At 42.7% G+C, this 27,946-nt stretch overlaps 1 protein-coding gene across 10 annotated transcripts in view; it reads right to left on the bottom strand.

Moving 5' to 3' along the window:
* LOC142761617 (F-BAR domain only protein 2-like) overlaps positions 1–27,946 on the bottom strand; it is an 81,411-nt gene that overhangs the window by 14,536 nt on the left and 38,929 nt on the right. For 2 of the 10 annotated variants that reach the window (XM_075875248.1, XM_075875251.1), the window contains exons 7-14: positions 18,272–18,364; positions 10,718–10,811; positions 8,679–8,900; positions 6,860–6,884; positions 6,678–6,738; positions 6,502–6,543; positions 5,791–5,924; positions 1,313–1,386 (exon numbers count right to left, since the gene is read on the bottom strand). In XM_075875248.1, the coding sequence (XP_075731363.1) occupies positions 1,313–1,386; positions 5,791–5,924; positions 6,502–6,543; positions 6,678–6,738; positions 6,860–6,884; positions 8,679–8,900; positions 10,718–10,811; positions 18,272–18,364 (745 nt within the window). The remainder of the gene's footprint in view (positions 1–1,312; positions 1,387–5,790; positions 5,925–6,501; positions 6,544–6,677; positions 6,739–6,859; positions 6,885–8,678; positions 8,901–10,717; positions 10,812–18,271; positions 18,365–27,946) is intronic. The other 8 variants (XM_075875252.1, XM_075875257.1, XM_075875250.1 and 5 more) reach the window with 5 other exon arrangements.

The following is a 27,946-nucleotide window of genomic DNA, read 5'->3' as shown; positions in this document are numbered from 1 at the left end:
ACCATCATCGTCGTCATTTAGCGACTTTTGGCTAAAATACACGACTTTTCAGAAGCATATTGGCGTCTATACAAAAAAAAAAAAAGTTAAGACCACTTGATGGTAGACCAGGGCTCATGCTTAGTGACAAACATATTTTTTTATTGAAATTATTTTTTTTACAGCTACAAGTTCAAAATGCTCCCTGATGGCTTGAGAACAGCTGGCAAACGTGCCTATGTTCAATTGAATGTGCTGCACTTCTTCGCATCTCAGAGTATCACAAACTGCAAGGCTTATATAAACCAAGAAAAAGTCATAATCAATTATAATTCATACATGATTTCTCATATAACAAAACTATTGAAAAAGACCAAAAACAAGTTTCTAGATTTTCCAATGTGATTACAAATTTACTGAACAAAAGGTGCAGTTTAAAGAGGCTTATCAAGAGAAGTTGACAGTCACTATCTGTCAAAACAATTCGTGCAAGTACTTTTTCTTTCCACCATTCCAATAAGCTGAAGCAAGCGAAGAACATAAACCAGATTTTTCCGTGACATTTCTTCAAGCCAACCATGATGGTAATCCAGGATAACAAGTCCCAGTGATAAAAATGCACCTGAGATTTACTTGAAATGCATGGTATCAGAAAAGGGTGAAGACTAAGTGGCATGGCAATGTACCACATCCCTCTCTTGCGCAAATTAAGGTTTTGTCTGCTACGAGCACGTCGTTACAGGGTTGCGCTATTGCTCCCTCGCTTATCACACACAGTCACCATTTGAGAGCTTGCCTGGAGTTGGAAACAAGTAATTAACTGAACAATAAAAAAATCAAAGCCAGTTGTACGCCGGTGCAATCTCAGAAAACAGTGGGGCCAGCGAGCACCAACAGATTGAGATCTTCCTTCTCTTCCTTTTTTTTTTCATGTTTCCTTCTTTCGCTCTTTCCTCCTCTCTTATATAGCGCCATCTCTTCCTTTCCTTCCTACCAACCCTCACATCACTCTCGCTAGGAGCTCCTTGGTACCATACCCAATTCAGTTCCGCATACCAACTTCATCTTCTACCTTCTTCTTTCCTTCCTCCTACGTTGCTAAGAGAAAACTGTCTTTACTTGTAGCGGCTATCTACTAGAATGTTTTAGGATTGGCTATGAAGAGGGGACAAAGGGAGCACATGCCAGCAAAGTAATTGAATCGCATGCGCCAGACATGGGTTATTTTCCTGGTCCCAAAACGGCCGAACAAAGAGCTTCAACGGCTTCGACGTTAAAAGAGCAACCTAAAGGAGAAGGCAGCAGCTTCGAAATGCACGAAACGCAAGCTCACTTTGAACTTTGGTTTGCTGGCCTCTTGGGTGCTTCGTCTGGCGTAGACGAGGCGCTGTTGTACGCTCTTCGTGCCTGCGATGAATGCACAGCCAGCGTCAGGAGCGTAACCAAGCAGAAACCATGGCTAGCATGCAATGTTCGCACACGACAACTACTTCTAGAGAAAGGAGAGCAAAAGAACGAACATGATAAAATCACCCAGCTCGCGAAAAACCCCGTCATGTCTCTATGAATCTGACCCCTAAAGGTAACATTGGCTCTGATATAAGCGTTCATGCCTAAATTACGCCCTCACGACACACAGAAGATGCTGGAAACGAAAGTCTGTGCATTGCTACGCCTTAAATTGTGGCATTCCAATACGCGAGTACTGTACAGTATTCCTGGGAATCAAAAAGGCAATGACTCCGACAAAGGTTACGTAAATCTGTATCACCTAAAGCATAAACGCGAACTTAACAGTAAGGGTTCATTCACGCGGTACTCACCTCGAGATACAGCACCTAACTCTCCTTTTTTGGCATACAGGAAGAGAGGCTCAAACATACGTGCATTTGTAGATGCACACAAATACGGCATACACACAGATTCATGCGCGTGCCCACGACACACCTCGCATAGCTAATGAGTAAACATGCAAAAGGCCAAAGCACTCAATCACAAGTTTGGCAAGTTAACTCAGACACACTTGTGTTAACCCTTTCAGCGAAGATGACGAACTTTCAACGCGTTTCTATCCCGCAGCTAACACCCATACTCCCAAGCACACAGGTGATACATTTGTCCAAAAATTTGTGCTTGGTAGCATCATTTTATATCCACTCCAGGATGAAGGCCCCAGTGAATGAACTCCAACTCACCATTTCCTGCATGAGCCGATTGCATTTTATACTGCCAAAACTTACTAATTTCGTTGTCCCACTTACTCCTTGGCCACCACCCTGCATGCTTCCCAACTCACGGTATCCGTTCCTATGTTCTAACTGACCATCTGTTGCCTGGCCTTTTGATGACGTGGCCTGTCCAGATCCATTTTCTTTCCTTTTAGTATCTACTAGAATATTAACTACCCCTGTTCTCTAATTCCCCCCCCCCCCATTTAGTGGCTACGAAACACCTCTATCAGAATACGCCAACAGGTGGAATGGGTAGTCTACGGTCTATGTACTGCTAGGCACGGTGATATATCTCCATAAAAAATAATTAATAAAAAATAAACTTATCAAAAGCTACGATTTTTGAAGGTAGTTGCCATCTCTTATATGTATGATGGAGGCTTTCCTTTTCTCTGTCTGTTGCTGTTTTTACTACGGCACGCCTCCTTTAAACAGTGAAGAAGCATGCTTCATCAATGTGCATTCTCTAGAATGATTCCAAGATATCTTTCATCCCTTTCAACTACTGCTTTCTCTGTTGTACCAGGACGGTATTTGTCATCACCCACAGGAGGGTATTTGTCATCACCCAAGTCACTTTCTTTTCTGCCTATCAGCAAGAATTAGCCACAGTGATAACTTTATATCAACTATAAGAAAAAAAAAATGGTGCTCAATTTTCATTAGAACCAGGCACTGAAAGGGTTAAGACAACATTACCTCTAATAACTTAGCAGTAGTCATGTCTGTCAATGTGATGCATTGGCCATACATAGCTCGTGACACACAAAGATTAATTACAGAGTGTAAGCAATGTTTTAGGTGAACAGAGGTAGCCAGAAAATAAATAAATAAAGAAAGCATTTTTCAAGAAACAGACTCTTCTCCCAATTTTCAGATACACGGACATTCATCTTTCTCTGCACTGTACACAGTGCAATGCTGGTGCTTCGCTAATGTACCACGTCCACATTTTTTACATCTGACATAATGCACAAAGTTTACACATACGCATCGAGTGCAAGACTGACTACACTGCCATCGTTGTGGTAAGACATATTGTGGGAAATTTAGTTTCATAAAACACACCAAATCCAAATCAACTACGCTACTATCGAGAGGGCAAATTGGCATTCTGAAAAGCTGGCTTTACAGTGAATGCTCTCAGAATGCTAAGGTGACTTTCCCTGACCATGCTAAAGTGACATTACCAAGCTGACCAACATTGTCCCGGAGAAGCGTTAGTTTTACAAACGAGGAAAAAAAGGTCGGGGACTACTCAAGCAGCAGTTTCAGGCAACACATGGGCACAGCACACTCATTCCCGGCTGCGTGCAACTGGAATATACTTCGAGCTACCTTGTGCCTGATGTACAGCGTTTCTGGCCTCCGACTCTGCAGTGCGGTGCCCCGTGCCAAAGAAAGAAGGGGGAGGAGGAAAATAAGAAAAAGTACACAAGAGATGCACAAAAGGCACGGGAAAAAGGACATACACTCCAAACAAGTGTGCGACACACATCACTAACTTAAAAAGAACGAACCATTGGGCGAGTCGGTAAGAAAGAAATGAGCATGAAATCAATGCCAGGCGAGACTGGGAAGGCCACAAAAAGAACGCATAACCAACAACTGAAAGTTTCATTAAAGAACATTATCCACATTCATCCCCTTCGATGCGCCAGTAAGTGGCCAAGGGCAACTAGGTTTCACTTCACGAGCGGCTGGTCAACAAGTCCGCTGACTAGCCAAATTAGTAAACTTGACACACTGCCGCACCGACTGCAGTCAAAGCCAAACTATGGCTGTGGCTCACTGAAGTTACATTCACCAGTGAAATTCAACGGCAATTACGTTTGCATCAATCGATCTTAACAAAATAAATGTGACCAGATATACTGCGCAACCACGTGCAAAATTGAGCTACAGTTCACCTGTAGTTAGAGTGCTATCGTACGGCTCCCCTTGGAAAAATAAGAAAAGTGTTAATCTACAGCCTACAGCAATGAAAATTTTGCTGTAAATATAAGCCTTTGTACTGATTTCAACTATTTTAATTAGTTTTATAGTAAATTCCACAGTTTTCGTTTTGTGCCATGACAATGTGTAGAGTATAGTTCCTTTTAGACGAAAATTTTATGTCACTAATATTTTATAGTTCTGAGCCATTAATGGCTCATACTGCTCCATATTAACTGTAGAATGCAAATAACTATCAAGAAAGTGCATATAAAACATTTTGATGGTCAAGACAAATTGTAATGTGAGAATTCTTAGAATCCTCAGCCTCTACAAATTGCTTACTTTAGGTTCATAATAATTGTACGGGTGGTATCGAGTTTTAAAGGACATACTTGCACCCTTCACATGTTAAGGTATATGTGGGAAAAATTTCATCCCGATCATTTTCCAGGAGTACCAAATCGTGATGTCCAAGCTCATGAAGTTGCCCAAAAATGAACCGAGAGAAAAACGTATTTTAAAGGTATAAGTGAAAGCTCATCTATGCGAAGAAGATATACTATTTAAGATTATTTCTTCCACCGTGAAAGCTTGGCAATCAAGGTTATTTTGAGTATGTGGCTTTAATCAACTCCTCATGGCAAGCAGCCAGGTGGCAATTTGCAGGGGGACTCCAGATCATGAGCTCTTCCTAGTTTTTAGTAGCCAACTTGTGCTCTTTAAAAGCTATTTTAACCTACTTCGAGTTTAATAACAATGTTCAGTATTTTTGTCATGCAAGTAGAGAAACTAAACTTGTGAAAGCAAATAAAACCAAAAAGTATGGAAGTTTTGTAAAAAAAAAAAAACATTTTTGGACTTTCATCTCTCCATAATGGTGACAAAGCTAACCAACTGACCTCATCATTAAATTTCTGAAGTTAATTCAAAAAGGAAATTTAACCTATTGAAACGGTGGCTCAGTGGGTTAGCTAGCATGTATAACGTAGCTGGCACAGAGCTTTTTTTTACCCATCTGTGCAGTAATAAAAGCATCACATAATCTATATACAAGGTGAATCCCAACGGGTAGACTGTAGCGAAGCGCACAGAGTCACATGGACTAATTCTGATATTCGCAATACCTCTGCAACAACTACGTCTCTATGAAAAAAAAATGTTTTTTTTTTTCCATCGCTTTAAAAGCTACTATAGATTCAATAAAAGAAGCTTTTGGCAGTGTTCACACTTCTATATATTTTTATTTCAAATTGAATACATCAGTGGAGTAATATGCACTCAGCCGAACACCTTTGCAAAAAATGCAACATTGATTGATTGATTGATTGATTGTCATCAAAATACAAGAGATATAACAGATACTGTAGTGGAATGCTTCATATAAATCTTAATTTTTATAGCCAAGGATTCCTTAACATGCACACACATGTCTAAGCATGAGCATTTACGAATTCGATCTCCCCTGAATTGTGGCCATAGAGACAAGAAACTAATGAACCTTGACATCCGTAGCTAAAGTCTGCCAACAATATAGCAAGCATGAAAACGTGTAAGAAGGCATACAACGCAACAGCTACTACACGTCATGACAGTGACAAAACAGAAATAAAGCACACAAAAACAGAGAAACTGGCAGACTCACAGAGTGCTGGGGAATCGGTGACAGTGATAACGAGCCAATAGTGGCACGCAGTTCGTCAACACTTGCACTCATTGGCGCCCCGTTGCTCAGCGGCTTGATTTCTATGTGGATCCTTCGGTCGCGGTCTTCATCGTCTGCGCACCATAGCACCCATGGAAGCATGCAGAAATGAGACACGGCGGCGAAATGTGGTGGCGTGGGGGACCGTGCCAACAACACTTGGAGAATTCACTCGTTACCAATGTCAACTTAGATCCAAACATTTCTTTTTGTACCAGCCAGCAATAGGAAGAACATATTTATGCTCATCTGAATCTCATCATGCAACAACATCTGGCAAGAACAACAACTACAAGCCAACCTGGCATGAACCTGCGAGATAGATACCTCTCAGCAGAGCAGTTGGGACAATTGTTAGCAGTGTGCCACATGCCACACCATAAATTAGGAGGGCAATATCCCAGCTGGTCCTACTGGGAATCTTAGGAGGGAGATGTGTGGTTGGCTCCACAACATAACACTTGCCTGCTGCATCACAGAGGAAAGATTGTTTCTTACAGTGGATGAGCCTTCTTTATTAACAAGAAGCTGACATCACAGGAACAGCTAAATATTTCAAGAACATCGTTAACTTCACACAGCCAGTCATTCACGTCGAAACTTCTTTGTCATACTGTCGCTCAACCACGCAAATGAAGGAAAGGGTCTCACCTGAATCACCGTCTGAACTTGAATAAAAACTGTCCCTGTCATCTGAAGGAGCCAGTGGTTAAGAAAATAGCATAAAGTTGTGCATTCTTTAGCAGCGGAGGGCACCACCTTAAATAGCACCACACCGTTACGCTACTATCGAAAAGTCTGATAACATTGAGCGAGACAAAGGATACTTTCTTTGTGACGCTCCGATGATGGCCGTACTGTATAACCTTCTTCGTCGACTTCAGCGTTCTACAGAAGAAAGTGCTGTGTATAATGCTTGTCCCAATGCAGTAAACAGCACTTCAGCCATTCAATTTGTAATGACGAAGCTCAATAAAGCTTCTGTTAAAGCAACAAAAGGCAAACTTACCTGTTCTTCAGATTCCTTGCTGTCTCTAAGGAAGAAGCCAGACAAGCAGGAAAAGAAACAGGTGCCAATTTAATGAGAATACTTTCATAACTATTTTCCAAAGTCGATACTTCATAAACCTTCAAACGCTTGAGTGAAACATAGGGCTTTGTCAAATGCATTATACAAGATACAAGCTGCCTACAATTACACATTTTCTGCACGGCCTGAGAACTTTTACTGAGAAAATTCAGAAATTTGCGGGGTACGCTCTTCTAAGATCTTCTAAGAGTTGTTTATCAGATTCAATGTGTAGCCAGCAACAAGTGACAATTTTTCACTGTTGGCAGTAAATCAAAATATTCCAATCGGAACATCGCAAAAAAAAAAGCTGTGTGATAAAATACATATACATATAAATAAATAAAATATGCATATAAATATATTTAATAGGAAGCCTTTTAAATTGTAGAACAATGCAACTTCAGATATCTTTGCCATAATCAACCTTGTCAACTTGCACAGACACGAGCAGCAACCCGCATGTTCTGCATTCCAAAGGTTTTGTTCCTGCATTTTTATTTGAATTACTGAGCTGATCTAAGCTGTTTGTAATAGAGACAAACAAAATGAGAAAGAGCTACCTTTATCTGTAGACAGTGAAACTATGTCTGTAAGGCACACATTTGTTGTTGTGCAAACACAGCGTGAAAGCAATTGCTTCATTCATTAAGCTGGTTTCTCAGTAACACAGAATGCCAGTTTCTCTAATACTCAAGCTTACGACTAACACTTCCATTTCATTTTCCTAGTTCCACGCATTCAAATAATGTCCAGGTGAAAACAACACAGCTACACAAATGTAATCTCTAGACCAAAGTGAAACGTGCAGTTAGCGGACAAGTGAGAAAGTAAAGAGCAAACAGTGTAGTGAACACACAAATTCAAGCACGGTGGAAACAAAAATGCATGCAGAAGCTGTGGTATACAAAGAGCTTGTTAGTAGCAGCGCAGCAGCAACGTTAGTAGGCAAAGCCAACACGACCGCTAGCCTCACGCTGTTGCCCAATACACACCGATATGACGGTATTCTCGTAGTGGCGCATGAAGGGGCACCTCACCGGACCATCGTGAAAACTACATACACACACCCAAACACACAGTTTCACCCAAGACAGAAACAATGTCAAGTCTTGTAGCAAAGTCTTCATATGCGTGTGCTAAATTCTCATTCCCAATACCATGGAGATCTTTAATAGTCTATTTGTGTGTTTGATTTATCAATCATTGATTGATTTATTGGTTGATTGATTGATTGATAGTAGCATAGCCTTCCTATGTGTCTACTACCTTGTTATCCAGTTGGTCATTCCTTATAGCATCCTAATTAGAGAATGACCTTCGACTGGTTGACTGATTGAAGTAGTGAGCCTGTTGCACGTTGAAACTCAATATTAGGGAGGGATACTGCAGCAAAGGACTCGAAGACTGCTTGAGCCCCGTGGTATCCTCTCATGTGCACTTGAAAGACTACACAAGTGTACTAGTACATTCTACCCTCAACAAAATGCATCCGTGACATTGAGAAGCTAAGATTATGAACTATTTTTCTGCAACTAACGGCTGCTACTGCAGAGGGTATACCTAATTATGCTTCCTCAATTGTAGAAAAGGATGAAAGAACAAGATTTTTATAAGTTTAAGAATTTCACAGACGGACACATTACCATTGCACCTATCACTCTAATTCCCACTTTCAATTGCACAGCTCTCGGAGCCCGAGAATCATTTGCATACCAACTACTGCTCGCTGCCACCGCCTCACACTGGAACAACTAACCTGGTGGGCACCGGCACCACCGAAGTGGTTGCCGTGGTTGCCGTGCAGACCGGCATGTGGAAGAGTGAATCGAGGTCAGAGGTGGCTCGAGGCTGTTCGACCGAGAGCCGCCGGAGCGTGCTACGTTCGCAGGGCGGCGACGGTTCGTGCAGGGTGCCACTGCCGCCGGCTCGGCCCAGAGCGACTCGTGCCCTGAGGAGCGAGCGCCACCCAGGCGGCCGCCTTGCTTTAGGAGAAGACGTGTTTTGCGCTCAATCTGAAACTCGTCCAGGTCAGCATTCGCTTCGTGCATGAGATTTGCTTTAAGCATCTACGTTACAAGGAGTCCTGCGACACCCCTTGCAAAAGGTGTAATGCTCTTTCTCTCATAAAAAGACCACTCTCACCATAACAGCTCTTGTTGCTGAGCTAGTTAGTTCAGAAATTCAGAAAAATAGGTATGACTCGAGAAGGACGAGGAGGAAGTGAAGACTCGAACGCAAGATGCCCATGTTCGTCAGTTGGTGCCTTCACTTCGTCCCCCTTCTTTTTTTGCCATTTACTGCCTCACTAATTGACTGTCGCAAACATTTTAAAAATCTGTCAAGTATGGGCGGGGTTACGGGATTTCGTCATGCGCTTTAAGTGCTTTCTCTTTCCGTTTTGAAACTTACAATCGGCTTGTAATTAAAACTGCAGGTTTTCTTTCTTTAGCTTGGAGATATCAAACAGGTTCGCAGGGTGTCCCAGTGCTTCAAAATTGAAGTATCACTAACAAACTTTCCAATCTCAAGCTGTACTGAAGGTCTGTTCTTCTACCATTCATGCTCAGTACATGGCTGTACTTGTTCTTGCTTGATAGCAATATTACTGCTTTCCTGCTATACATCGCATGTTGGCCTGTAACTGAGCTGTTGTTAAGTTGCTCAATTTTCAGTTTTTACATGGCAGCTACATGACCAAGATTGGGAGGCTTTTTATACTTCATGACCGCATTTATTTTGTGCGAACTTTGGCAGACGTTTGGCTGTCATCCACATTCAAGGTCGACAAGCTTTAAACGTGAGAGCGCACCTCTGACATAGCACAAGCAGCAGTGTTAGTGGACACGTAGCAAGCACACGTGAGGGCACACGTGACTCCCAAGTGGCAACGTTTGCACAGGGAGGTGCAGTTAGTCAATCCACAGCACATCAACCAGACCAACACCCCATCATCCAAGACACGAGCAAAAACTGTGTGCTTCGTGAAAAAAAAAAACAGACAACAAATAGGCAAGTGAAAAAAAGACAATTTTCCAACTGTGTGAAACAAAACGATTCCCAGTGAAAAACAGGTGCTCTGTGTGGGCAACTTGTGAGGTTTAACCGATTCTGCATCCCACTGGCTTCTTAAGTAGAGCAGCATAAAAGTAAGAAAATATGTTGCTACGGAGTTAATAACTACATGCAAAATTTAGCAATAGCAACTCCATAAAAACAAAGCTTTTTTTTTTAAGTAATGGTACGATATGATCTGCTTCAACAAGAAAATGATGCAAATATTCAGAAAGTCAAATTCATTACAACTTATATGACCAGAAGTTAACCCCACCTGTGCTAAGAAAGACAACACCCATTTCAACTGTTCCTAACAAACCGTTCCGAAAGCGGTGGAATACCCCTGCCAATGCAGGCTCATTAGGGCAATGAGCGCCTTGCGACCATTGCAGGTTGTGCTTAGTGGCTTTAGCAAACTGGGGATGAAAGAACCCCCTTCTCTTTTTTTTTAGGGAAATTCTCAGAAAGAAAAATTCAGATTACAGCGCGCGCATACGACTCAGTTTAAGTATCTACCCCTAGTTCGAGTGATTTAGAAACAAGAGGTGATGTAAATAGAAACCTGTCCGTAGCTTGAATGGATGCATGCCTCAGTTGTGAGTTAACGCCCACTTTGCCTCTCAAGCTTAGATGATGATTACGAGATGCACAGAAAGCAATGCAAAGCCATATGCGCAGGAAGAAAGATGAAGATAACAAACCTATTTAAAAAAAAAAAAAACTAACAAGTCCGATACTCACGCCTCTCCGCTCGTGGTCGACGCGTCCTTGGAAGACATCTCCTTCTTTCGCTTGCGTTTTTCTTTCTGCCGTTCCCACTTGGTTCTCAAGAACCCTGTAACCCCAGTCACCCACAAGAAACACGGGCATCACACACACTGTCTTCACTCTTGCCTCGACCAACTAAAGCTGGAAGCGGAGCATACAGCCAATCGAGATTAGGTGCCTACCTAGCCATGACATGATTCTCATATATATATATATACTTATTTATGCAACTTCCAATGCAGGAACGCAAACTTGGTGATCTGAACAGCTAAGCGTCACAAAAGATTTAATAGAAAAGAGTTCAAATCGATGCTAACTAAAACTGCACTTCATGTAAGCAAATAAAGTGAAAGTAGTAAAATCCTTCATGAGCGCGTAGATCTTTCCTCTGTCCGCGTCTTTCGTGCTGCTTTTCCATTTCAGCAACAATTTCAATTTCTTGACGTTGCAACAACACTAACCGTAAGGAGAAGTAGGAAGAAAAATGGAGGCCACGTAAGCTGTTGTCTCAGAAACTTGCACTAAACCTGCGTTCTGTCTTGAAAGTATGGAGTCTAAATTAATTGTCGCTAAAATCAGGTCCACCTAGCTTTTCATTTTTTGAACAGCATGAAGCTGCTGAGTGTTACTGCTTGCTTTCAATTTAACAGACTATGAGACCTCCCTTCGTGCTTGCAAATGTCATTGCACTCTCTAAAGCTCTAAGATGGCTGCCTACATTGAAAAACTGGATGTAACGCCCTTACCTCGCAGCCACCCAAATCATTACTGGTTTACTAGTGTAGTGTCCATAATGCGACCGCATTTACGCAGTCTATTCTTGGTAACTTGTGCAGCTACTTGCTTTTATTAATACATACAAGATTACAAACCATTGCATTTAAAGAGTTCTAAATCCTTGTTTTTCACGAAATGGATTGACAGACTGATCGAAAATTCCCCTTAAACTACAACTTTAAGATGTTGAAAATTTTAAGCTTTTCAACTGTATTACGTTTACGCAGTTACACGAGTTATCAAGCCAAATAATAACCACTGCTGCTAGACTCGCCGCAATCCTACCTCCTGTGACCTATATATTCATGGTTGCAGCGCACATTTTTCGAGCTAGAAAGGACAGCACTTGACAACACAGCTACAAATACAGCTTGTAACAGTGCAAAGCATGGAAGCGTGCTACTACTCACTACAATACGGTTAGCTGCTGGGATTAGAAGCAAATGACAGCACTACGTACTATTAAGCATAGCGGAATATATCTGCTGTCTATGAAAGTTTGCTTTTTTGAACGACAGACAAAACATATAACAATAGGCAATACTAGTAGTATCCCTATTGTCTGCTATTACTGCAGTCACTAGTACTACGCTAGTAGGCAACACTAGTTTTGCCAATTACTAATTTGTCAACGGTAAACGCGGAGACTAAACAACTAGGCGGCACAATTTATAACAAAGCCTGGCACAAGAAACTGAAACTGTGGCACAAGGAGCTACCTTGCATGCAACACAGTATTGCGTTCTCACAAAAAATTGAGATTTTATTGCGCGCACCACAGAGGCGGCCCTTCATTTTTGTTCAGAGAAATTCTCTCGGGGCAGAGAAACTATTTAGTCCCTTTATTAAAGATGTCAAAAGGTTAATCTTTATTTCTGAGGCCATATTTACATTTGGCTGCCTGTTTACTGTGACATACGCAAATGAAAAAAATAAGTTACATATTGTAAATGTCGCCTGGCTTTCTGTCCCACAGCAGGGAACCAAGAATGTGGTAATGGCATCCAGCAGTAGACTACTAACGACCTGTACAAGCACACATAAGAAGTGCTAGCCTGCTATCTTCCACCTAGCTCTTACTGCGAACGTTTATGAACGGTTCATGAGTAACAAACGCCTCCACATTCAGCACATAGCACTAATGACAAAATAACCTCCTCTTCCAACCACTGAACTCTAGTTGTTAAGTAAATATGTTCATAGTACACTCATCCTTCATTAACTCTAAACATGCAGGTGCGCACTATAACTGACCATAACATAACTTGCTTAGAATGACAGCGGGAAAAAAAAAAGTCGCTTCTGATCAAAGATGAAGAGCCCCCTCTCAGGTACATACAGGCGCGATAGGTCAGACTATTGCTGGGTAAATGACAGGAATTAAATGACACTGATTCAGCATTCCAGATTATTAATTATGTACATTAGCAAATATTAAAATGCATTTATAGTTGCATAACCACTATATAGTTAGTGCAGATGACAGTGTTGAACTAAACTACTGCCAAAGAACACTATGTAACAAAAGTCTGTTCAAAAATAAATTGAGAAGGCAACGAAATGCACTGGCCCAGTCATTCTCAAGTGGGAGTGAACTAGCGGGAATCTACTCTCATAGAATTAATAAACTATCACATAAAAGGTCGTACGTTAAATAAGAAATGGCAATATGTTTACAAGCTAAACCCTCCTCATTTTTTTATTTTAGCAATGCACTTAATTACTATAGAAGCAAGCTTCAATTTAAAACACCTTTCATTAATTGTTTTTATTCTGTCTAGTTCATCACACAAGGCTTTTGCAACCAAAGAATACAAACACACCAAGAACAGCCCAGCGAAAATAATGGAAATCCCTTTCATGCTCTCAATTTACAGTAACATTGTTAAAGGGGCCCTGCAACACTTTTTGAGCATGGTCAGAAAATGCTGCTGTTCGGTAGTAGAGGCTCCCTACAACACGCGAGCCAAGCATTATAGCACAGAACGCGGCCTGTAATTCACAATAAATCATCAAAGTCAGCTAAAGATAGCTTTCTCTTCTCTCGACAAATCACGGTTTTAAGCCCAGTAAGCCCATCTATCAGCCGTTGGCTGATTCGAACATGGCGCGCTCGGTTGTTACAAAGCTCGCCGCAAGAAGCCGTCACTTGTCCAAGCGTGCGCCCGCGATCGCACTGAAAAAGCAGCGTATTAGAAAAAAAAAAAGAAACAAATCCTCAAGGTGACGAGACGCGAGTGACGTTTTTTGTTTGCCCCTCCCTCCCTGCTCAGCTTCCAGCGCTTTTGCTGGGACGAGAGGAGAGAGAATGTGATTGCAGCATGTGACAAATATTCGTAACTCCGCTTGTACTGGACAGATTCTTAAAATTTTTGCGGCTTTCAATTTGTGAGGTAATGCGCTTTTCCAGTGAATTAATTCCATGGATACTCACAACAAAGTTTAAGGGCCCCTTTAACCTAGCTAAGACAGCGGACAAAATTGAAGACTTCTGCTGATACAACAAGTTCAATGATTTCGGTACCAATATGTTCAAAGTACTAGTAACGATGGTATAGTGGGTAGTTACAGAACGGATGTACTGATACTAACACAAAGCCTTAAGAGATTACTGTACCACAAGGACATGCTTATTCTCATCACGTAAAGCAGACATTTTCTGCTGGTGCCACACCCTCTAAAATGACTACACTACGGCCCCTTTTTGCTGTCACCACGCAAAGTTACACTTTCCAGATGATACCAGCCTGCCTAAATATGCTGGTGCAAATGCTGACAATATCCAAATACCGCTAGTAAAAGTGCTGAAGCAAACAAATGTTCAAATCCTGATTGCTTGTGGGTTGTATAACCCCCTCCCTCCATTCCCCTACCACTTGGGTGCTTGCTACTTAACAGAGGAGAGCGTGGCTTGTAAACAAATCACCACTGTCACTTCACATACCTGCCACTTCTCTTACCGTTTCTCTAAAAAAATATTTAAACAGAAAAAAAGGACTAAAAGAACAAGAAAAGCGATGAGTCACCGCCACTGCCACCGCCGTGACCGCCGGCGCGCTGCTTCTGCCGCCGCTGTTTGCTGCTCCCAAAGGGTGAAAAAACAAAAGCGTGATGCGAGAGATGGCTCAAGGGTGCAAAAAACGAAAGGGTGGTGGTGGTGGTGAGATGGGTGAAGTGACGATGTGAAAAAGGCAAGAGGGGAAGAAGCGATTGAGCGTCTAACGAGCAACCCACTGTGCCAGATGGCGAGGAAGCACCGTCACCTCAGCAACAAGGGCAATCGTTAACCAATATAAAGCACTGCCACCACCAGTCATGAAGTGCTTCGTCACTACCATGCACCTAGTGCAGTAAAATTGCAAGCTTCTTGTGTTGGCAGAAACGAAAAGCAGGTCAAAGAGGATGAACCATTTGCAAAGAACCTCACTTGCACAGAGGGCATGTACCTCTATCACTGCCAATTTAAATGAGCCAAATACTTGAAGTGTGAAGAAGTCATAGTAAGTGAGAATTTGTATTTAAATATTAGTGTACCACGCCTTGTTTAATGCTTTTGCAACACTGGTGTAACACTGGCGTAATAATACTAAAGTGACAATAGTGTAACACTGACTACAACCCCAGCAGCGACAAAGTGAAGGGTACTTGACAACCTCTTGCCCAAAAAAACAGAACTCTCCTTGTCTGAGTGTTGACTACAACGACAGTTTCTTCAATGACATATCATTTTAGGCCTGCTGACATACTTTTGACACGTTTACGAAGGTACTTCGAGTACATCAGATATTTAGTGCTTGGCCCAGCATCTATGGGATGCTGCAGCCAATAAGCAGCATGAAACGTGTTCAAACTTCTCATTCAAGGTTCAATTAGTATGACATAAAATTAAGTGATCAGAAAAAAGTGTTAACGAATTGAGACAAAACATTAGTAGGGTAACAGCAGTGCAAGAAGTCAATACACAACAAGAGGTGTATTTTGAATCCAGATATAGCTGTTTACAGCATTAGACGTGCAAATGATACTTAGAAAGTTTATGAAAAAGGATGACCCTGCCAGTATCCCCATTGACGAGATGCTGCTGAGGAATCATGACAGTACTCGCGTCAGTCACTTTTACGCCATTTCACTTAATTGTACTGACTGACAGCACACTAAGTCACTAAATTTTGATATCACAGCAGACATCACAGAACTGTACACAGTTAACAGTATGAACTAGAACTACCTGCCACAGTACTAACAACAGGCCCTAATGACACAGCAATATTGCAAATGCAAACTACTCTGCTTAGTAATCGATATTATGAAGCTACTATGATATATCTAAAGTGCCAATAAAGGCAACATTTTAATGGCTTCTTAATGGTCAGTGAAATGCACTGCGTAACATCATGAAGCTCTTCTGAAGCACCTGTATTAACTTTTTGTTAAACCAGTCGATTAAAGGGTTGCGTTTGTAATGTATTCATATCTTATCTAAGGCCAATGGCTAAGTCATAGTTCCCAAAGCGAACATATAGTCTGACCAGAATAGTCTACGTCAATCTTTTCCATTGTGAAAAGAAATAGAAAATCATAAGAGCATCACTTGGTGTGTTAATGATTTCAATAAATATCGAGTACGTTCTCACTGACGACAATATAATGCAGAATTTTTTTTTTTTTGCCAACAAAATAATAACACTAAATGGCAGTCCGTGCTTTTGATGCAAGCAAATATTTTATCAAATAAAGTTGCATGTCTCGGAATGATTTTTCCTAACTTTTGTGGTATCACTGCTATGAAAATTATCGTAGGTAGAGAACTTTAGGACGCCCCCTATCAACTCAAATAGCCGGTACACCAACAGATCAGCCAAAAATGATGCTAGCAGAATTGCCACTATCAGTACATAGCTGTACTTCCTCTATACTAAAGGGATGTTAAAGTGAAACAATAAATTGGCTTAGATTTATGAATTACACTCTGAAAACACTAATGACATTAATTTCACCATTGCCTATTCATTAAAAGAGTAGAGAATCAAGGTTAAAGTTTCGCTTTTAAATTTTGCGCCGAAATCTTTCACGTGACGTCACGGATATGAAAGATTATTTTTAACATTTTGGCAGCATCGGCTCAATGTAATTTCTTGAAACTTTATATGTTAAGAGTATGACCCCCTCACAGGACAATGTACTACATTTTTACTAGATTAGCAATGACGTATACCCTAGTACATACTGTCAAAACCTATGACACCATGGTGATTGATTCTGGAAAGCTGGCGTCGCCACCCGTATTTTCGTTCTGCGTGTTTTCCCGCTTGCCAAGCATCTTCTCACGGCAAACATGGCGATTTTGTTATAGTGAGAGAGGAATTGACGAATTTGAGAAAAATCATTTTTCTCTTTAGAGTCCCTTTAAGCCATCTCATTAAAAAAGTTGGCATCCTGGTGAAGTTGCTTCACTTGCCATCTACTCTGCCCCCAACTTCTATGAGATAATCCAGCCCAGAAAGTGCATATACCAAATCTCGTACTTCGGTTGATGTGTGACTTTCAGCTTTCCTGCTATTATTACTACTGCTGTATACTAACAAACCCACTAACAAACCATTTTGACAGACACGTTCATTCTAAAAGTTGTAGCTCAGAAAATTTGTACGATCTCAGCACATACCAAGTGGAAGGCCTTGGCAGTTAACTCGCACATCACTATTTAAATAAAAGACTCTTGATAGGGCCAACTATTCTGCTTAATAGAAAGTTCAAGCACCGGCAGGTTTCAGGTCACACATGATACGACTTATCCGAGCGTATGTTCAATAACCGCCTGACAGAGCCGGCTCTGCTGGCCGATACTGTCGCTGGTTCATCGTGTGCATTGCCGGTGAAGGCCAGAGAGACCAACATTGCAAGTTCCCATTCCAGTCGGGCATGCAGAGGGGCTTTCCAGGTTAATCGAAAAGCAGTTGCGTGTGTTAGGTGAAGAAAGCGAGTGGCGTGGGGTGCTTCCAAAGGAAAAGACGGTACGTGGCGGGGAGCAGATGTGTCATCGCTCAAAGAAAAAAAAAAATTCTTTCCGCATTCTACGAAGAGAGGAGGCACTTTCAATGTTGCGGCAAGTGCAACAAAACGCTGAAAAAATTGCATTGCCTCGGGCACTACTCGCACGTCTCCGTACTGCGAAGAAAAGTGAATGAGTCATCAGAGATCGAATTCGTAATGAAACATTGCTGCTTGTGTCATAAGAACCATGCCAATTCTATTAATTACCGCAAGGCCAGAGTCATAACAATTCAGCAGCATGTGAAAATCCTAAGAAATACTATGCCAAATCAACATCATTCTCAGAGAACTCAGGGCAACATAAAGAACATGTCTTCAAAACCAATGCTGACACTGTTACACTGATTCAGCCTCTACGAAAACAGTGCATGTTTGTAGTTTTCTATAATTACCAGTGACTTGATTATACTGTTGAATTGCAGGAGTGAAGTGTACTTATATTGGAGGTTTTAAGTTAATTGCAAGCTGCTTTCCTCAACTTCACAGAAGCCATCACTGCTACTGTTTTGTCAGTTGCGCTTATTATCTCTACGTCCGTGACGCTGCAATGATTTCGGTGCCCTGCTGCGCTGGCAGCAACGGTTTCAGCAGTACCTCATCTCTCCGTTCTTCAGCCTCTTTTCAACAACTGATTCCTACTGCTACCATACGAGAATTGTAAAAAAAAAATGTTGGAAGCTAAACTATAGACTTTACATTTAGAAGATCGCAGCGAGGTTCGGGCAAGGGACTCTCTCTTGGGGGCAGCTGTGGAGTTGGCTTGGCTGCCGTTGGCATCGACTCCTGCGCCTGAAGGGGGGGAAACAGAGACCACCGGTACACTTTGGCGTCGCCTTTGGCCATTTTCTCAAGAGTGAAAGTGCGTGGCGCTTTGCAGATCGCAGTTTTGCTGATGCTGCATCTCTGGCACTGGGAGGGCCCGTTCGTCGGCCGGCGTCTCTAACGGCTTTGGAAGCAACACAAATCTCAAAATATCATGGAAAGAGAAAACTTAAGCTCTCACAACTGGGTACCTCCCGTTCATGTTGCCCCATGTCTTTTTCAATACCTTCAAAGAGTGCGACTTCAATAGACTACAAATATGCGCTAGCATTGGGCTAAGCTCCAACAAAAAATTGTAACAGCTACCCTTGTCAGCAGAATGGCTGAATTTGCTCTCAAATCATTAATTGCAGTTAACACAAAGTTTCAAAGCGTCAACCACTGTTAAGAGAAAATGCTGATGTATATAAAACCCTCAATTCTGTACTGTAGGCACAAGCCCTGAAGTGCCACAGCGGCTAAATTATCACAATTACTGAACATTATGAAATTATCCAGAAACAACTTATATCTATTTATGGTGCAAAACAAGGAATGTTTAAACAAATCACAATCAAGAAAGCCTGAGTTAATCACTTCTAAGAACTTTAGTGACTTAACTCTGAAATATGCTCTGTGCTAAGACTAAAGCAGACGCAGCAACATAATTACCTGAACTATTAAGCTCTGCAACGAAAGATTAAACTAGAATCTTCCCTACAATCAAGAAAGTGCAGAAAAAAAAGCCTAGATCAAAGAAAAGAAAAAAACAGAAGCACAAGGGCCTATAGAAGTCTGGGCAACTCACTTCATGGAATGTTTCCAGTCTCGTTCTAAAAAGAACAAAAAAGGGGGGGGGAGGGGGCACCTTTCCCACCTGTGGCTTGGCTGAGCGAAAATCCAAGCCAAAGTCAAAGCCAAAAAATCTAGAACAGGCGGCGCAGCAACTGAAGCTGAAACAATGCAGCCAGCGAGAAGCCAGCGAGGCTTAGCGGCGCACCTGCGTATCTGCGCGCTGCTCGAGAGCGAAGGTCGAGCAGAAAAAAAAATTACGAATAAAAAGCAGAGTTGCAAACATAAAACACAACAACCCGTCGAGGTGCTGTCGACAACCTCGTCGGCAGGTAACGAGAGAGGAAGTGAGGTACGAAACACCAGCCGAGCACAGTAGAGTGGTGCGACAGAAAAGACAAGTGCAAACAACAAACATGTAAAAACGGCCCACCCCGTAAAGAGACAAAATAAGGAGGAAAAAAATTAAGGATGTAAGTAGAAACAGTGTTCCTTTTAAAAGAGCCAGTGAACTTCCATGCATGACAATGGCACAGATGAACAATGCATACGCGAGCACTGAAACGAAACAAACCAACAGAAATCACACAACAGGCTCAAAATACACAAAGAAAAAAATAAGAAGAAACAAGCAAACAAGTGATTATGCAGTCCATAATTGAGTCAATAATTAAAGGTAATGCCCTCACTCTTTTGTAATGGCTAAAACACTACAGTGCGGCACCTATGCAAGTACGCTCACGCATAAGCAAGCACCTCTGAATTAGTGGAGTCATCTTTCTGCCACTTTTTTACCTTCATTTACTAACAGTGCAAATTTTATTGATGAATGGCTGAATAGAAATAATTTTTTTTAAGAATTATAAAAACTGGGCTTAAAGTCCTTTTTTTTACGTGCACAACTGCTCCTTTTAATCGGAACTACGACTGCTTGAACTTGTTCCATGTCAATATCAGGATTTAGGACTCCGTATGCTGCATCCGTTATGGTGCTGTGTATGTAAAAAAAACTAGCTCAGTACGCGGGAGCCAATAGTTATGCGCATGCGTTCCACGTAAAGCATGGCATTATTGCATATTTGAAGCTGTTATGGACGCTACGTAGACAGTACTAAAACACGCTATTGAACATATGTCATATGCAGAGCAAGAAACACATGAAGGTGCGAAACATACTAGCTTTAATGTAAGTTGTCTCGACTTCTAATGCATCCGTGACACTTTGCACTACAACTTGTAAATGCTTTTAGTCATTTGCCTCTGCAAAGAATGGAATTCAATGAAAGCAGCGTTCGAAAATTTAGCTATTTTATATTGCACTTATCGAATAAGGCACTTGTGTTTAACTTTTCAGGCACCACTTTGATATTACCGCTAACCCCATCACAATCATGTTCTTAGCTCTCTTTATGTAAAAAAAAATTTCACAAAACTTTCCCGGAAGTGAACAAAACTTTTGGCAGACCAATATTTTCTCGTGTTTCAGAAAAGGCATTGTGGCGCTGTTACAGAATGGTTCCTGGTCCTTTACAGGAACAAAAATTGTTAATTGGGAGTGAGAAATCACTCCAAATTTCTCACTCCCAATTGGGAGTGAGAAATTTCCCGTCACATTGCAAGAGCGTGTTGGACATGCCACCACAACGTCTTTGCCCTCAAACCTGTCACTAAAATAGAGCTAGGTAGACATTAACAAGTTCATACTACCTATACTAGGCTCAACACACACTACAAAACACAAGAAAGAGCCCTAAAGACAAACACAGTAATTATTATTGGGAAACGTTCAAAAAGAAAAATTATTCTGGATAAATCATAAAATTATTATCCCCTCAAACTTGGGTTGTTGAGGAGAAATTTTCAAGACTTCCTTATTTTTACTACATTGGCCAATGAAAGGATCATAAATGTTGAATTTTAAAGGTTCAGTGCATTCATCGTGTGAAATCACTGCACTGAATAGATGCATTACACAGACTAGATGCTTTTAGGTAAGTGTGTAGAAAACAGTTCATGGTGTTTGCAATAACACCTGCTTATCTGTCTTTCCCTCTCTCCAGATAAAAAAAAGATACAGGCCAAACAAAAATAGATAAACGACCATGCGGGAACAAGTAAAACGAAAGTGGGAGAGATCAAATGTCAGTACGGACGTGAAAACGAGAGATAGCAGTGGAAAGAAGGGATGGATAAGCGGCCACAACAAAAACGGCACTTAAAAAAAAGACAAACATACACAAAAAGGGATAATGCATCATGTTACTATTTCTTTTCCCCTCAGTTTATTTCCTATAACAAGTCTGTTATGAATAGCATGAACCTTTTTTAATGAAAAAAAGAAAATAAGCAAGGACAACTCGTTTTAACTCCTGCCTTTTGTGTATACATAAACTAGCACTGCTTTATTCTAACATTGCCTACTTTATTGGGTTAACAAAAGGTATAAATGCTAAAGCATGGAAAACTGGGCGAGTTGATTCAAGGACATCCACAGAAACATTGTGGGGCGTGCACACAGCGAACATCGTGCATTTAGTGTATTTATTTCAATAAACTGAGCTGTGAGTTCGCGCCTGTCCGTCTTCTTGCTTTTTTCCGTTTTCCCGTCCACTGTGTGCACGCCGAAATGTCTCTAAGAATGTATAAATGCATATGGAGACACTGTCCTGACTTTATAGTTAACTGAACTACACTTTTGTGGTCTATTCACTACTGATACTGTCGAAACAAACTAAGGAGCATTAACTTGACCCAGCAACCCACATCAAGCCTTTTTTGTGCATGACGTTAATTCTGAGAATCGATGTATGCAACTGGCCTTTTGAAACAGATTCATGTTCAGATAATGAAATCATCAGAGCAATAAATTTCAGCTTGAGTTCGCAGTACATACGATTCCCTAATCTAGTGCGGGGGATGCTATCGTTTCTTCCCAATTTTTATCGCTAGTGCTAGTAGTACTGGCAGCTAAAAAGATAAAAGCTTCGTTTGCACACGTTACACGAGATGAAGAGAATAGAACGCCAACACGCTAACCCGCAAGTGCAGAAATATTTTTAATAAACGAAAATCAGACTGGCCAAAACACGGTGGTGGCATAAGAAGTGATGGACGAAGCTTTGAATACCGTAAAATCACAGGCAAGCGGTCCCCCTATAGTAAACAATAATTCGACAAGATGTGAGGGGGAGGAGATGGGGTTTGCTCCGCCGTGGATCTAAATTTAAGACGGCTGCAGAAAAGCAGCTAAGGATAAAGAATTGTACACCTGTGCGTCTAATTAAATGCTTTATTGAATACCCATGCATTCAATGTTTTCATTTGCCCGAACAAAACTGAAAATGACGAGAGGCGAGAAGAGGCCGCATATCTTAAACCTGACGAATCAGGAAAGGTGGCACTTGTCCAGGTAGGGGCGCTTGCTCGTGATTTTAAGGTAACCTAATCATACACTGAAGAAATGATAAAGAAAATGAAACGGCCGAGGAAACCAGGGGTGTGAGGATTGAGTGCCCCATGTGTTTGCCACAACGCTAGGGGTGGGTTTGTACCAAACATAATTAAACACAATCACTCACTAATAAGCAGGTGCCAAGATACTGAAATGGTAATAATGATGAAAGTAATGAGCGCACAGCAACTGAAACACGGGCAAAGCTAAGAGGAAAGAACTAAGCGACCGTATGGCCTGTAGCGGGGCTGCCCATCGAACTGCTTCTTCCAAACTTCGTTGCATTTCTCCAGCTTTTGTTACAACCGTTTCCGAGTGAAATAACTATGACCAGGAAATTGGTGCTGTATAGTAATTTTCTTTATGCAAATAGAGTTAAGCGACACCTATTGCTTTGTTTTTTCAAAACCCTTCAACATATAGTACTTGTGTTGAGACAACAGAACAATTTCAATTCTGTTTCTCTTGGCACTGCGCTAGTGGTCTAAGCCACATTCCGCCCATGCTACCAACTAGATAGGTTGGTCACGCACAGTGACCAACCGAGAGGAAAAGACCAGAAATTGGTCAAATGGATTGATGCGTTACACTGATTCTTGATTGATGATTTGTTTTCTTTTTTTCTTTTGAGGTTGCTACCAAGTGTTTACCACGAAGCAGCGCCCATGTCTTCAGCATACCAAGCAAAGCATGAAGGCTGTTAGTTGTCGACATGACTCGTCAAACACGGAATCATTTTTCTGAATCCAGTGAAGTGAATTCTAAGGACAAATGCCCTTTTCAAGAAGTATTTGTATCACATAAGTACAAATGTTGAGCTTTGGATATCCATACTTCAATGCTCTGTGCTCTCAAGCTATAAAAAGGCCAGAGACCATGGCTAGGTGTCGTAATAACTAGCATCGCGGTGGAAGGATGACAACGCACTGCTCTGTCACTTCTCGAAGGATGCACATGACGCACGATGGAGAACGGGGTAGATAAAAAATTCGCGCATTGGAAAGAAGGTGACGGACACTATGGTGATTTGTTCTAATCAATTCGCTCGCAACGACTTCATTATCCCCGGTGAGTACAGCATTATTTAGCGTGTGTGCATTCTAGTAAATATTCAGGAATATCTAAGCAAGCAGTATAGTTCAGTTTATATGAGCAAGCTCTTTAGGAAATTTGTTGCATAATGTATGCGAGTATTTGTCGTGTTTGCTTGTTTTTTGCAAAAGTTGTTGTGCTACCCATTTTTGAATTAAAAGGACACTAAAGGCAACTATTAAGCCAACGTTGATTGTTGAAATAGCGGTCCATAAACCTCGTAGTGTTACTTTTGTGACAAGGAAGGGCCTATTTTGAAATAAAATAACGTTTTAGTGGTTCACATCGGGTTAGCGCTTTTCAAATTACCCGCCTCAAGACGCGGACCGACTGACGTCACTGTTGCCGTGCACAACGTTGCCCGGCGTTACTGCGCTAGTAACAGCAGACTGAAAGCAGCGGGAACCACAGGAGCAACAACGGCCAATGATCGATTTCTTGCCATTGGCTCAGAGATTGCAGACATTTTTGGTTCAACTGCGCCCCACTCGATGGCACTAACTGTCCAGTGTAACTACGCGAAAATCGAATTTTCGAACCACTCGCGCCATTCCCCATGGTAACGTCTGGCAATTCTTTTTTTCATGAATCAAACCAAAACGAACAAGCAGCATTTTATTGAGTCTCTTCATGCACTGAAGGTTCTTTATTTAGTGCAGCTGGATCGATTACCAGTGATTAATTGTAGGCAGTCCGTCTGATGTCACTGGGATCATTTTGAGAATGTCCTACAGAGGCGCTTGTGTTCTTGTGCATTTACCTTAATTTCTCGGTAAGTAGGGCACTGTTGTTCATAACATTGCCGTTTTAAGTCTTGTCATACATTGAGCTTTCTCTCACGTAAATTGTTACTTAACTTTAGTGTGCCCTTAAGGTTCCCTAATTCTTACTCCCAAACATACTTTATTTGGCATGTGTATATATACACGTGCCCAAACACATGCGCAAATATACATAAACGATGAGTGTACCTTACAAAAAAAAAATAACCTCACTAAGGGCACATTTCCTTTTACATGTTTACCTGCTTGGGGGTGCCTCTGCAGCCACAAGTTCTGCCGTCAATCTGGTAAGACATTCATGTCAGTAATAGGTGTTCTTTCGCTTCACAGTACTGCCAAGCAGGTCAACCGTGACATGTAACTGGTGCAGCGAAACTGCAGAAGTGAATGGCCACATGCAAGGTGTCCTGAATAATTCTGCTTTAGGAAGATGGAACTTTTCTTTCTGCTTTGCTTTGGGAGCTGGGCTACGGCTAACGGATCAGGGGGCGTTGCCTGAGACGAATGCTCACTCGCAGAGTCCGTCGGCAGCTACAAGTCCATCGATAAAATTGAACATCGTTTTGGTCATTCCGCAAGCTAACAGTTCATTTCACTTTCTTCCCTTCAGACTGCGGAAACAGTAATGTAATAACTGTTCTGGTTTTACATCCCAAAACCTCAATACGAATAGGAGGGATAGCACGGTGGAGGGATCGAGAAACTTCAACCGCCTGTGGTTCTTTAATGAGCACCTAAATTAGTGCACACGTAAATTATTATGCACCTCAATTATTAGCACCTAAATTAGTAGACGGGTTTCCAGCATTTCCCTATATTGTAACGGTAGGATGAGAACGACGAAGAAGACAAAGAGGAGGACGATGTTGTCAGATCTGTGAGCCAACTGGGCGCCATCTTGTCCACCACCGAGTTTATTCCTCGTTTTATAAAGTAAAGTTATTCTCCCGTAACATCATTGGTGGGAGGTGCGGGGTACTCACTTCACGCAAAACGGAGCTTCGTAGCGGGCGCCTAGTGGTCTCCCCCATGGCGACTGCAGTCAACAATGCCGACCCTTCCCCGACTACCGTGCCTTCTCCAACTACGTCCGTGCTTTCTCCAACTGGACCGTCAACCCTCATCTTGGAGCCCCCGAGAGATCCAGGTACCTTTTCTGGCACTGATGGCATTGACGTAGAAGCCTGGCTGAAGTCATACGAACGAGTGGGTGTACGTATGCGATGGGATCCAACGCTCATGCTGGCCAACGTGATTTTTTATCTCAGAGGTACCGCAAAGGTCTGGTACGAGACGCACGAGGAAGAACTGACTAGCTGGGAGTTATGCAAGCAAAAGCTCCGGGAGCTATTTGGCAGGCCTGTGGGAAGTCAACGCGCCGCCCAAAACGAGCTCGCACGTCGAGTTCAGACGTGCACCGAATCATACCTCACGTACATTCAGGACGTGCTCGCTTTGTGCCGCAAGGTAGACTCGCAGATGTCCGAAGCCGATAAGGTTGGCCATATTATTAAGGGCATAGCAGATGACGCCTTTCACCTTCTTGTGTTCAAGAATTCATCTACGGTCCACGACATTATTTCTGAATGCCGGCGCTTTGAAGAAGCGAAGAGCCGCCGTGTTCTCCACCAGTTTGCCCGGCTTCCAAACACGGCTGCAACATCCACATGCGAAGACCCTCGCCTGCCTTCTACGGAAAGTCCCGGTGACGTTGTCCGTATTGTCCGTCGGGAAATAGAAGCCGCAGCTCCACTCGTGTCAGCCTCCCCCAACTCCGAAAGCTATCACGCCACCGTCTCTCTCATACAGACCGTCGTGAGGCAAGAACTGGCCAACGCCGGCTTAAACGTCTGCTCCATTCATCGTCCAGACTACGCCACACCAAATCCACCCGTGACTGTTCCGCCCAACCGACGTTTTTCTGCCAGCCCACATTATCGCGACCCGGCGGTATGGCGCACCCCAGACGACCGGCCGATATGCTTCAATTGCGGTCGTATAGGCCACATTTCGCGTCACTGCCGTGCTTGGTCCAGCTCTGCTCCGTGGCCTCACCCTCCGCCCCATCGCCCACCTGTCTGGAATTCACGCTCATCACCGAAAACAGAGCCGCTAACGCCTGAGAATTCCTCGCGCCCCCGATCCAGCCGCTCCCCTTCGCCACAACGCCGTTTCTCCCGCTCGCCCCCATCTCGCCGATCGCCGTCCCCAAGCTCGTTCCGGCGTTCACCTCCGGAAAACTGACGGGAGCAGCTCTTGGAGGTGATGCTGCAATACCGACCCGATCCCAAAATCCTCTACTGACCTTGCCCGCACATCAGAACCTTATCAATGTTGACGTCGACGGTGTACCTACTACAGCCCTCATTGACACTGGCGCACACGTGTCTATCATGAACGCTGACCTTAGAGCACGGCTGAAGAAAGTCCTTACTCCTGGCCCAACTCCTGTGGTCCGAACGGCCGATGGTGGAAAAGTCGCCGTAATTGGTGTGTGCTCAGCTCGCGTCAGCGTCGCCGGACACCACACATCAGTTCTGTTTTATGTTTTAGAACACTGCCCTAATGACATAATTTTGGGCCAAGACTTTTTGTCTGAACATTCGGCCTTGATAGACTGCTCTGCCGGTATAGTGCAACTCGCTCTACCTAATGTTGTTGATCCTCCAAGTTGCCCTCCAAGTCGGCTTTGTTCTACAGAACACCTGCGTCTCCCTCAACGAACAGTAGCTTACATAGGCGTCTCCCCTGTTCCACCTGTCCCAGACGGTGTTTATATTGTGTCCCCCAATGTTGACGTCCTGCTTTCGCACAACGTTGCGTTTCCTCACACCGTCATCACTATTACGGCCAATGCATCCTGCCTACCCTTAGTGAATTTTTCACTATGTACACAAGTCCTCCCTCGTGGTATATCTCTAGCCGAGATCGTGCCGGCGGCAGAGTGCCATATTTGCACTCTAAGTTATGACAGCATCCCGAGTGCCGAAAAAACTTCGTCTACTCCTCCATCAGACCAAAGTGTGTTAACCAAGATGATTGCCCCCGACTTGCCGAAAGAACAAGCTAACGACCTGCGTTCCCTGCTTGCATCTTTTTGGGACATCTTCGACCTTGGCGACCGCCCACTCGGCCAGACGTCCGTTGTTAAGCACCGGATTGATACAGGCGATACGAGTCCCATCCATCGGAGACCCTACCGTGTTTCCCATGCAGAGCGGCGCATCATCCAACAGGAGGTCGACAAAATGCTTTCTCGGAATATCATCGAGCCTTCATGCAGTCCCTGGGCGTCCCCTGTTGTACTTGTAAAGAAGAAGGACAACAGCTGGAGATTTTGCGTTGATTATCGCCATTTAAACAAAATAACGAAGAAGGACGTCTACCCTTTACCACGCATAGACGACGCCCTGGATTGCCTTCACGGCGCAAAATATTTTTCCTCCATTGACC

Source organism: Rhipicephalus microplus, chromosome 10 (assembly GCF_043290135.1).
Source record: "Rhipicephalus microplus isolate Deutch F79 chromosome 10, USDA_Rmic, whole genome shotgun sequence".
In the NCBI taxonomy this organism is placed as follows: Eukaryota; Metazoa; Arthropoda; class Arachnida; order Ixodida; family Ixodidae; genus Rhipicephalus; species Rhipicephalus microplus.
The sequence above is the reverse complement of the archived record's forward strand: the minus strand, read 5'-3'. Positions and strand labels throughout refer to the sequence as shown.